The following is a 12,776-nucleotide window of genomic DNA, read 5'->3' on the forward strand; positions in this document are numbered from 1 at the left end:
AAGTTCATTCTGGAATTCTTTCAGATATTTCTAATGGAAATCCTTCAGAAGTTAATTGAGGAGTATTTTGGAAAATTCCTCCTGCATGAAGTTCTTACAGGATTGCCTTGAAGAAATACTCCAGCAATTTCCTTCTGCTATTCCTTAGATGGTATTGGAATAATCTCATATGGAGTAGTCTCGGAACTCCATGAGAAATCAAGGATGATATCCCAGGAAGGAGTTCCTGAGGTGAAACCTGTTAGAAATCGCAGAAGAAACTCCTGAAAGCACCTCAGAGGAAACTTCAGCAGAAACCCCAAAAAGAATCTTAGATATACATACATAGCTCCCTAAGGAATCACAGAAGGACAACGTATAGGGATCCTAGAAAAAAAAATTGTAGAGAAACCACGGAAAACAATCCTGGAAGCATCTCAGGAAAAATTGCTGGGGTAATCTTGAAAGGAGTAATCCTAGAGAGATTTTGCAGTTTTCAATCGATTGAGCTTTCACAGGTTGTTCTTTTCATACAAAGGCATAATTCTAGGGGCATGCCCCTGAAACTTTTCAACATATTTGGATCATTTTGGCAGACACAAAGATCCTCTTTATATGCCTCTTCTATGCCCAAATCAAGGCAATTTCCTTCATGATAAGTTCCCGGACCGACCGGGAATCAAACCCATCACCCTAGCATGATCATGCAGAATACCCGTGCGCTCACCACTCGCATCTGTTTAAAGCTTTTGAGAAATGCTATGAAATTGATAGGCCTTCTCACTTTTCTGGAGCCCTTGGTAGTTTACAAATTGAAATATAAAATTAATAATTAATAACACTCCATGACGAATAGAACAAAGCCAAAAATAGCATTAGTTTTCTTACCTTGATCAAATCATACTAAATGGGAACCATGTGCGCCCCACAAATACGCCTATGCACACCGTGGATTACGGTATCTATAGGTATTTCTCTTCCACCTTTGCTCTCGATTTTTCTGCTTTTCTTCCACGGCGCCTTTGCCGTTGCTCGTCCACCTAACTGCGGGGACGGTATGCTCCACCAGCAACGTTTATGGATTTTGTTCACCGCCAACGACTGTAGGTAGATACTCTTCCGCCTTCCGCGGGCGGCGCGCTTCTGAATCCCCCTTGCGAGCACAACACGCGAACGGCCGCTCAGCACCACACTGTGTGGCAATGGAAAAACCTTCCGAAAAAATTGTCTTTCGTCCACTCCACGGCCCGACGGTCGCACACCGGAAAATGCTTGCACCACCGATCCGACCACTAGCCACAACCGAAAATAATATCACGGGTCACTGCGCTTGCTGGTTGAAACGCCAAAAGTACCTTCTTCGTATAGAACAAAACCAGTTTCGAACTCACACGGCACGGCAAGACGAAAAGTAGGTCTCTCAGCAGCGGAAAGAACCCCGTTAGATTTCGGCAGTCACGAGCAAGACCTTGCTGCCTCACACACGAAAGAACACAACTTTTGACAAATCACGGGCGTTCGACTTTTCAGACTCTTCCGGGGCCACTTGCCGATGCAATATTCCAATATCCGCTGCGAATCGCGAATCACCCGAACTCCGTGCGCACACTTCCGATCCGGAGAAAAGAAAATTACTGCAAATTTTTCACTTCCCGAACAACACTTTCAGCGAGCGCGGTTCATCATCACACACAATCAGCAGAGCTCAACACTAAAATCGTCCGTCGTCGTCGTTCGGTTGAGTTTCCTCGATTTTCTCCTCTTCTTTCTTCCTAGCTGCGGGGGCCGCGAACGATTTTGCGTGCTTTTTTGACAGCAACGAACGGCGGATTGCTTTCTTTTGCGGGTGTGTGAGAGCGGACAGACAAAATGCGGAAACAAAACAAATCGAAACGGAAAATGCGAAGCACGATAACAAAACAAAACATGCAAAACAGAAGGAAAACGCTTGCGCAAGCGGAGGGATAGGACGGAAGTCGAACCTTCACTGAAATAAATCGACACTGATTTTTCATTTGGGCCTAACTGACATTTTCGAATTCTCTTCATCGATCCTCTCTTTGTGCTATCGCAGAATGTGTATTGAGTTTTTCAAAGATTTTTTGGTTGAAATTCGAAGAAGACGACTACATGTTGCTATAGAAACAAAAAGAATAATGATTTTGTTTGTTTTGAACGATTTATTATCGTCGCACCACTAAGGGTGTGAACCATTTCGCTTATTCGTTTAACTTTTAGTTAAAATTTGACACTTCGGTAGTAATTTTGCGTCCGGTTAAAAATAACCCTACTCCCGACCAGGGTTAGTTTTGACAATCCGATAGTTATTTTTTGTACGCAATGATTTGGCTGCGTACTGAATTTTGTTTCAAATAACTACTCGTCTGTCAAATTTAAAATGGGCCGTCCCCGTAGTTATTTTTTAACCATCCGATGCAAAATAACTACCGAAGTGTCAAATTTCAACTAAAAGTTAAACGAATAAGCGAAATGGTTCACACCCTAAATCGAAGTCGTCGCTTGAAGCACATGCGAAGTTGCAGATGCGAAGTAAATTTGAATCTATTTTTTTCTGTTGCGCATCATTAAGCTAATTAGGAGCTACAATATGCACTTATCCAAATTGAGTTGCGACATTTCTAAGTAGGTTAAAAATCAATTTTCGCACGTTCGGTCACTTCGGATTTCGGCCAAAAGCATAATATTAGCGAAAGAGAGAGTCGATTAAGAGAAATCGATCAAGTCAGTTAGGCCCTTATGAAAAATCATTGTCGAAATGTTGTTGTGGGAACTACACTGAACTACAAATCAGTAACAAATTTTGAAAACGACGTATAATCAATGGTGTAGCATTGATTATACGTCGTTTTCAAAATTTGTTACTGAAATCAACCCAAATTTAAGTTCTTTTGACGCAATCCCGCACCTCCGTGGAATTACTCAAATTTGCGTCAAACCGTGATAGTGCACGCTCCTGTCAGAATACCCATTTTTTCATTGCTGTCTCTGTCGCTCTTCAAGCGGCTCCATTTAAAAATACCCATTTTGAAGTTGGGCGGCCCAACTTATAAATGGGTATTTTTAAATGGAGCCTCTTGAAGAGCGACAGAGATAGCAATGAAAAAATGGGTATTCTGACAGGAGCGTGTGGTCTCTAAGTAGTTCTCATTTGATCGCGGCAAAAATTTTCACCCAGTGGTAAGTTATTTTCACACAGCGGAGGCTTTATTTAAGGTGAATATATAACGAAGCCACACCTCAAATTTTCAAGAGCACAAATCTGAAGAACCGAATGTCAGTTTGCCCTGAAAAGTTGATCGATTGGTCACCACCAGCAGGATACCAATCCATCAGCTTTTCACCGCAAACCAACTTGCGAAGTATATGGGCTGCAAAACGGTGAGTCGATAAGGAGAGCATCCAATATAGCTCTGGTCCTCACAAGTTCCTACCTCATGCTTCCACGGGTCAAGCGATGACAAAGACCGCCAGCTAAGAGTTGTGTGCTTAGCTGGTAGTGCAGCCTGGGCACTGTTGTCCTTCTGACTTCAGCTAGATTGAGGAGGTACGATCCGAGTGTCTGTTCACCAAGGAGGTGCGGCTCAAACAGCGTCTGTTCTGGCATCCAGCGGCTGAGTAAGAAACGCTGCACCACGCCCAGCTAGATCCAAGGTGGTAGCCCCATCAGCGTGGTCGTCCCAGTGTTGGTTGGGACGTTAAACAGAACTGGCACGATGGCCCTCCGGCGAGACAGGAGTGTTGGCGTAGGCCCAATAAGCCACCCGTAAAAATCCCCATTGCGAATAACATAGGAGAAAATACGACTCGATACAATCGGCAAAGACCCACGCGACGAAATAAGGACTACGATTGGAAACTTGGAACATGGAATTGCAAGTCACTAGGTTTCGCAGGATGTGACAGGATAATCTACGACGAACTACATCCCCGCAACTTCGACATCGTGGCGTTGCAGGAACTTTGTTGGACTGGACAGAAAGTGTGGAAAAGCGGGCATCGAGCGGCTACCTTCTACCAAAGCTGTGGCACCACCAATGAACTGGGAACAGGATTTATAATGTTGGTCAAGATGCGACAACGTGTGATCGGGTGGCAGCCGATCAACGCAAGGATGTGCATGTTGAGAGTTAAGGGCCGTTTCTTCAACTACAGCATCATCAACGTCCACTGCCCACACGAAGGGAGACCCGATGACGAGAAAGAAGCGTTCTACGCGCAGTTAGAGCAAACATACGATGGTTGCTCGCCGCGTGACGTGAAAATCGTTGTCGGCGACATGAACGCGCAGGTAGGAAGGGAGGAAATGTACAGACCGGTAATCGGGCGAAACAGCCCGCACGCCGTATCGAATGATAACGGCCAGCGATGCGTAAACTTTGCAGCCTCCCGTGGTATGGTAGTCCGAAGCACCTTCTTCCCCCGCAAAGATATCCACAAAGCCACCTGGAGATCACCCGACCAACAAACAGAAAACCAAATCGACCACGTTCTAATCGACGGTAAATTCTTCTCGGATATAACCAATGTCCGCACATACCGCAGTGCGAATATAGATTCGGATCACTACTTAGTCGCTGTATGCATGCGCTCAAAACTTTCGACAGTTATCACCACGCGTCGAAGTCGAACGCCGCGACTCAACATCGAGCAGCTGCGTAACGTAGAAGTGGCTCAAGACTACGCGCAGCAGTTAGCAGTGGCCCTACCAACGGAAGAGCAGCTTGGCGCAGCTACACTTGAAGATGGCTGGAGGGACATCCGATCCGCCATAGGTAGTACCTCGGCTACAGCACTAGGCTTCGCGACTCCGAATCACAGAAACGACTGGTACGACGGCGAATGTGAACAGTTGAAAAACGAGAAGAATGCAGCGAGAATGCTGCAACACCGTACGAGAGCGAATGAGGCACGTTACAAACAGGTGCGGAACAGGCAGAACTCAGTCTTCCGGATGAAGAAGCGCCAACAGGAAGAACGAGATCGCGAAGCGATGGAAGAGCTGTACCGCGCTAAGGACACACGAAAGTTCTACGAGAAGCTGAACCGGTCGCGCAGAGGCTTTGTGCCACAAGCCGACATGTGCCGAGATAATCACGGGAATATTCTCACGAGCGAGCGTGAGGTGGTCGAGAGGTGGCGGCAGCATTACGATGAGCACCTCAATGGCGACATTGCAAGTACCGGAGGTGGCGTGGTAACAGATCTAGGAGTATGTGCACAGGACGAAAGACTTCCGGCCCCTGACCTTCAAGAGATTGAGGAGGAGGTTGGCCGGTTGAAAAACAACAAAGCTGCTGGAGCAGATCAACTACCAAGCGAGCTTCTAAAATACGGTGGAGAAGCACTGGTGAGAGCACTACACTGGGTCATTACCAAGATTTGGGAGGAGGAAGTATTACCGGAGGAATGGATGGAAGGTATCGTGTGTCCCATCTACAAAAAGGGCGACAAGTTGGATTGCGGGAACTACCGCGCGATCACACTACTGAGCGCTGCCTACAAGATACTCTCTCAAATTTTATGCCGCCGTCTATCACCGATTGCAAGAGAGTTCGTGGGGCAATATCAGGCTGGATTTATGGGTGAACGCGCTACAACGGACCAGATGTTCGCCATCCGCCAGGTGTTGCAGAAATGCCGCGAATACAACGTGCCCACACATCACTTGTTCATCGATTTCAAAGCGGCGTATGATACAATCGATCGAGAACAGCTATGGCAGATTATGCACGAATACGGATTCTCGGATAAACTGATACGGTTGATCAAGGCGACGATGGATCGAGTGATGTGCGTAGTTCGAGTATCAGGGACACTCTCGAGTCCCTTCGAATCTCGCAGAGGGTTACGGCAAGGTGATGGTCTTTCGTGCTTGCTGTTCAACATTGGTTTGGAGGGTGTAATAAGAAGAGCGGGGATAAACACGAGTGGGACGATTTTCACGAAGTCCGTTCAGCTGCTTGGTTTCGCCGATGATATTGATATTATTGCTCGTAAATTTGAGACGATGGCGGAAACGTACATCCGACTAAAGAGTGAAGCCAGGCGAATCGGATTAGTCATTAATGTGTCGAAGACAAAGTACATGATGGCAAAGGGCTCCAGGGAGGAATCACCGCGCCCGCCACCCCGAATTCATATCGACGGTGATGAAATCGAGGCGGTTGAAGAATTCGTGTACTTGGGCTCACTGGTGACCGACGACAACGACACTAGCAGAGAAATTCAGAGGCGCATTGTGGCAGGAAATCGTGCCTACTTTGGACTCCGCAGAACTCTACGATCGAATAAAGTTCGCCGTAACACGAAGTTAACTATCTACAAAACGTTGATTAGACCGGTCGTCCTCTATGGGCACGAAACATGGACCCTACGTGCAGAGGACCAACGCGCCCTTGGAGTTTTCGAACGGAAGGTGTTGCGTACCATCTACGGCGGAGTGCAGATGGAAGACGGGACTTGGAGAAGGCGAATGAACCACGAGCTGCATCAGCTGCTGGGAGAACCAACCATCGTCCATACCGCGAAAATCGGGAGGCTACGGTGGGCGGGTCACGTCATCAGGATGTCGGATAGCAACCCGACTAAAATGGTTCTCGAGAGTCATCCGACCGGTACAAGAAGACGTGGAGCGCAGCGAGCTAGGTGGGTCGACCAAGTGGAGGACGATCTGCGGACCCTACGCAGAGTGCGGAACTGGAGGCAAACAGCCATGGACCGAGTGGAATGGAGGCGGCTACTATGTACAGCAGAGGCCACCCCGGCCTTAGCCTGACCGGTAAGGTAAGTAAGGCTTCGTTATATGTTCACCTTAACGCAAATTTGGGTTTAGTCAAGGCTTCTTCCACGGAGCAGCACGCATGTGTCGGCAAGCTTGCTATTTGATGAAGACATTCACGAAATGATGCGATTTGCTTTCGACAACGAATACGTTTTCACCCATCCTCGCTTTATTCAATCAACCTCCCATACGAGTAGCACACGAATGGACTCAACACTAATCAGCATAGTTGACTCTTCCTTTTCGCCGTTGAGCCGTTGCGTTCTAGCCAAGCATCTCTTTTCATCGCTTTCGATGCTTTTCGACAGCTTATCGCGAAGCATCGTTGGCTGGAAGCTTTATTAGTATGGTATCGGTACATGCGAATGTTGCTTCTGTGTGCGTGTCGAGCGTTCATGCCGTAGTTTCGAAAACCAACCTATTCGGTATGGTTCGGCTGTTCGGGCGAGCGTGTGACGGCCCAGTCAGATGTGTGCAAAATCGTTTGTGATTTACATCATGTTCGTTTTGCCACCTCTTTGCTGCTGGTCATCGCTGATCACGCGATAAATATACAGTTGATGAGTTGTGATGAGCACTAGTGAGGTGATCATTTGCATCATTGTGTGTCGGTGCATCTCTCTTCGTTTTTGACAACATTCGTGTGGGGTGAGGGGGAAAACAACCCAATGCTGAGTAAAAACTAAAAGCTGTTTAGCCAAATTTGAGTTTTTAAAACTTAATCCCTGGGGTCCCTGGGTTAATATATTTTTCAGTGATACTGATTCCACTGCTACTTTGTTTGAAACTACCCGCATAATCACAAACTGTAAATTCAACGTTTCTTATTCTGTAGATGACTACGAGGATGACTATTAGCAATTGACATTCAACCATTTCTCAGACTGTCCCAAATAACAGTAAGATAACCATCCATACCATGTACAGATTGCCAGTTGCACTTTTTGGTCATATAAATCGCTAGGTTGCGATGCAATCTAGCATCTAGCGTCTAATTGTAAAAAAGTTCGATTGAATTTGCATCTTGTCACTTTAATTTGCAGAACTCTCTCATGTTACTTTCGCCCTTATTTAAACTCAATCTAGATAATTATCCTGTTTTTCGCGATGACACCTGAATAAGTTTAAGAAGGGTTTTGTTCACCATAGGTGGATTAATTCGGGTTTTTATGTAAACAAACGATTTTCCCCTTATCTTAAGCGCCTCTACACTCAGCGAAAAAACTAGCGAAATTCATCGAAATACCTTATGAAAATTAATCATGCTTGCTACGACAAATTTCATAAGATAGACTTATGAAAAGAACAAAATAAATCATAAAATGATGCAGACTGGATTCGATTCATGAACGTCGGGATCACCGAGCCCGTATTTTATCCACACGGCTACCGACGTTTGAGAATATCATGTTGCTAAACATGAATAAAAGCCAAGCCGTGAGACGATTTTACGTCATAGAGTGACCTTATGAAATTCATCCGAATCATTATGAATTATTTAAAGGCCGTTTCATAAGTTGGGGCTTATGGAAATCTTACGGTTATTTGGCTGAGTGTACAATTTGGAACTGAGCATGAGCATGAGCATGAGCGTGAGCATAGATGACCGCACAATTCGTAGTTGCTACTCCGTGATTGACCAGAGCAATCGAAATTGCACAAGGAACCAATGAATAGGGCTTGGGACTAGCCAAGGGACTAGCTTACTATTCTCAATGTACACAGGTCGAGAGCTCTCAACTTTAATAAGGTCAATAACGGCGCCGGCCACGTCCTTACGGTCATCGAGGATGGAAGGGAATGTTAGTAAGACAAACGTTGTTATAAAGACCGCGACTCGCTGCATCTCCACGTTTGTCTCAGGAAGGATTTTTTTGTTAGTAGGGTAAGGTACATTGTCAGTCCGGGAGTCACCTATGGTTGGTGATATGATTTGACAATGGATCAATATACACAAACCGCCGTTAACAACCGACCACTTTTCGACGCAAGAACTAGCCAAAAAGAAAATTCTATCGTGCGTCTCCACTCCACTAGGGAGCAGAAACCTTTAGTCTATTCCACACAGAAATACAGTGAACGCGACTCACTTGTCGGCTCCCGGATTTTTTCTCGACCGGCGAACCCGAACTAACATTTTTCACTCTTTTGTGTAAATGCAAAAAATGAAAGAAAATATTTATTATCAACTAAAAGTGTATTGGAAACTAGCGCCCGAGGGGCGGATCACTTCCAAAACAACTGAATCGAAAATGCGTTTTGATGAGAATGCGTTACAAAATGCTTCAATGCGTTGAAAAATGCATTTGAAAATGTAATGCGTTGAAAAATGCGCCAAAATATCCAATGCGTTGAAAAATACACAGGAATGCATGACGAATTTTTGGAGTTTTAACACATAATTTGGTGAAAAATGAGCCAATGCGTAGGAAAATGCGTGTTATTTATCAATGCGTATAAAAATGCGAGTATTCCACCAATGCGCATAAAAATGCGTGTTTTCGATCAATGCGTAGAAAAATGCGTGTTTTCTATCAATGCGTAGAAAAATGCAGGTTTTTTTTTTTCAATGCGTATAAAAATACGAACAATTTTATCAATGCGTTGAAAAGTGCATGCTGTATAATTTTGACAGGTGTTGTTCAATTTTAGAAATGCGTACCTTAATACGCTAATGCGTAACAAAATGCGCCAATGCGTATGTCAATACGCAAGGCTGAATCGAAAATGCGCTAGTGATTCGCCCCTCGCTAGCGCCGATGGGAAGCAAAAAATTCGGAACCGACTCGAACCACGGCGCGCGCACACTCGTCCCGTCGTCGGAGCCCCGCAGAGAGAATAGAAAAAAAATCGCAAAAATCTAGCAAAGCCAGCGCGCGAAGCTTTGCTGCTGCCGAACTACCGCACACTACTGACTGCTTGGCGTCCCGTCGTCGGAGCCCCGCAGAGAGAAGAGAAAAAAAAGGCTAAAGTCTACGCTTCATACAAATTTCGGAAAATTTGTATGAACGAAAGTCTACGGTGGGGGAGGGGGGGGGGATCTGAGATGGCTCAAAATGAGTCTACGTAGTTTATGGACAGCGCCTTAATCCGAATTAGCCTATGTAAACCCACGAATTTAAATTAATATAAATTAAATAATAACTCAAACAATCATTTGGCTCAGTGTGTTTACTATTTTCCCAAACTCCGTGAATGTCATACCCCCCTTTCGGAACAAAAGTTGCAATTTTCAAGCGTTTACTACAACACAACATATTTTGTTATCGTTGTCGCGCCTGAGGAACAGGCAAGGAACCAAAGATAACTGAAAACCGAGCGCGAATTTCGGAATTTCGGAGATGCCTCAAGAACTGCGTGTGGTGTGCTGCTTCCAATGCCGGAAATTCCAGGTACTTTTCTTAATTACATGAGTAGATTTTTCTTTACACTTATGGAACACAAAATTTGCAGTCGGACATCGTAAAGAAGGCGAAAAAGTGGACCTGCAAGCTGTGCGGCGCCAAGCAGTCACTCGTCAAAGAGTACACCCGTGGTTCCGGTCGGGAATGTCGCCTGTTGGTGCAGCAGTTGAGCGAGGGGACGTTGCAGGCGGACCAATTTGAAAGAGACGTTGCCGAACGGGTGCTGGAAGGTAAGATAGAACTGCCAAACGCGGTTGGGAATGCTATTCGTGACGAGTCGGAACGGTTGATGGCTAGCCATGGGCAAGGGTCGGCCAGGAAGGTCGAAGATGGTAGCAACAGTAAATGGGTTAGTTTCTGTTCGAGAGATGATGATGAAGTGGGAGATTTGATGGAGGGACAGGACATGCAGATTTCGAATAGAAGTAAAGCTGTAGGAGAAAGAGAGAGTGTGAAATCAAAAAATTTCGCCAACTTTACCCCACGAAAAGCTTATGAGCCAAGTCCTACACCTAGTTTAATGCCTTTAGCAGATTTCCATCAGATGAACAAACAAGATAAGAAGGAATTCAAGTGGCAATCGAAACTCGACCGTGAATGTAACTTGAACCAAATTTCTTCTCCGATAAGAATGGCATCAAGTTCCACAACTGGCTCTAAACAATCACTATTCAGTTTCAAGCCGAAGTTATGTAAGCAAACGACAGGAGACGTTCAAGAAATTGAACGCATCAATACTGTTACCCAGAAAAGGGCGCATAACGAAGAATGCCCTCGTGATAAACAGGCACCCATGATGAGTTTCGCGAAGAAATCGAAATGGAGCAGCTTCAAATCAAAAGAAACGGATTCTAACGCCTCTAATTTGCCCAATATCAATGAACCGTCGCAATGCCCCAATGAACTTGTGTCGACCTCAAAGTGGATCAAGTTTGTTACAGCAGCCAATGAAGAAGATGATGAATTTTCTTGATAACATCCCCATGAAGAGTTTCGTTAAAAAAGGGCTATAAGTAGCATTTTGCGCTTATTAAGGGGAAGCTTCACGGAAAACCTGGTAGAACCCGACTTTGGCGCACGTTTCGATTTTTTAAAAATTAATGGAAAGTGATATAAAAAATCTGAAAAAATCAGTTTTTAGCTAAGATCCTAAGGATTATGTTCGTAAAAAAATATTTGATTTTACTCAAAATTTGAAAAAGTTGGACTCTCGAGAACACCAAAATTTTTGGTAGGAAAACCGCTCCCATGCCGCAAATTTTTGTGTTTGCACAACGATTTCTCCCGTAAAAATATGTTTTATCATATAACTATGTACGGTCATTTTGCTCAGGAACTAATAACGAGTCGAATGGTATATAAATATCAGGGGGTTTCATACAAAAATCTACATTGAGAGGCATTTGTATGAAAACATTTCCAAAATTATTGCGCGCCACCGCGATCGAACAGCAGCTAACGGTTTCTTGCCTGGCCTGCGGTGGGCACCCGTGCGGATGATGGGAAAGAACATGAAACGGTAAAATAATATAAAAGATTTGTCGCTATGCTCACATGGAACAAATGCATATTTCGCGGATGTAATAAAGATGCTAGAACTAGGGGATAATTTGTATTGGTCAATATAGCATATTTTAACGTTTTTTCCGTTGTGTCAGATTTTCTACACATAATGTTTAAGAAATAGCGAAGTAAGTTTTCAAACCGGAACATGTGATGGTGATGTGCTATAAAGGTATATTGTAAGTTTTGCTGATTTGTTAGACCATAATCGTCGCGACCAGCCGTCGTGTGGCATAATTTGGGAAAGATAAATTAAAATACTCCTCATACGTTACTCCCACATGATTTTTTTTTGTACAACACTAAGAGCAGAGTTGTTGACAGAATTCCCAAAAAAAAACATGTCAAAATTACTGACTTAATATTTTGAGAAATTCAAGAGTAGCCTGAATTACTTACTCTAGCAGGAAAACTTGAAAGAATCTTAATAATGTTCATTGAACAATTTTGGTGGCTTTTATGGTAAGAGATTTTTTTAATTTTTATACAGAATAAATACCGAGGAAGATTATTTGTCGACTATATTCTGTCCGATTTAACTTTTAGTATTATATAGAAATAAAAAAAGAATGTGAAACATCTGTCGGGATTGTTCAACATATAGGGTATCAAGCCATTTTGTCATATGGCTCCTATTTCCGCCGTACATATCCAAAACCGACAAAACCGACGCGATGTATATGTATATGTATATATACAGTAAACATAAAACTATTAAAATCAAAAGTCTTACCCCAAAAATATTTTATTGTTGACTCTCAGAAACTACTGTTAAATTTTTAGCGAAATCGGACAAGTCTACAAGTCTAAGGGGGCGCTCAACGGGCTGGAAGTTTGTATGGGAAAATCCATCCAGTTATACGGAGAAACCACATGTTTTCAGTTTTTCAGTCTAGGTAGCGATGTGTATGTTCAATCATCACCAAATTTTCCATCTTTATCGGAAAATCTATCTTCAACAACATTGCCGAAAACCGCAAATTGATCCGAGTGCATTTGAATAAGTTATACCCTATAAAACTATAACT

The 12,776-nt window shown here is 44.0% G+C and overlaps 1 protein-coding gene and 1 long non-coding RNA gene across 3 annotated transcripts in view; one reads left to right on the top strand and one right to left on the bottom strand.

Annotated features, from left to right (window-relative positions):
- Positions 1–1,949, bottom strand: part of LOC134289845 (uncharacterized) — a 37,027-nt gene extending 35,078 nt beyond the window's left edge. Inside the window, exon 1 of one of the 2 annotated variants that reach the window (XR_009998706.1) lies at positions 1,371–1,949. This is a non-coding gene — a long non-coding RNA (uncharacterized LOC134289845). Of the gene's footprint in view, positions 1–962; positions 1,229–1,370 lie in introns of those variants that run through there. The other variant, XR_009998705.1, reaches the window with a different exon arrangement.
- An 8,070-nt stretch (positions 1,950–10,019) lies between these two features.
- LOC109423801 (MRN complex-interacting protein) lies at positions 10,020–11,213 on the top strand. Its single transcript, XM_019698837.3, has 2 exons — positions 10,020–10,173; positions 10,235–11,213. The coding sequence occupies exons 1-2, from the start codon at positions 10,123–10,125 to the stop codon at positions 11,156–11,158; spliced, it is 975 nt and encodes a 324-aa protein (XP_019554382.2). The 5' UTR covers positions 10,020–10,122; the 3' UTR covers positions 11,159–11,213.
- The last annotated feature ends 1,563 nt before the right edge of the window (positions 11,214–12,776 follow it).

This window comes from Aedes albopictus, chromosome 3 (genome assembly GCF_035046485.1).
Source record: "Aedes albopictus strain Foshan chromosome 3, AalbF5, whole genome shotgun sequence".
Classification (NCBI taxonomy): domain Eukaryota; kingdom Metazoa; phylum Arthropoda; class Insecta; order Diptera; family Culicidae; genus Aedes; species Aedes albopictus.

What these genes read in the sequence shown, in the direction of transcription:
- LOC109423801 (XM_019698837.3), top strand. Translation starts at nt 10,123, where the DNA reads ATGCCTCAAGAACTGCGTGTGGTGTGCTGCTTCCAATGCCGGAAATTC. An exon ending in TCCAATGCCGGAAATTCCAG is followed by an intron (nt 10,174 to 10,234) that starts GTACTTTTCTTA and finishes CAAAATTTGCAG; the next exon opens with TCGGACATCGTAAAGAAGGC.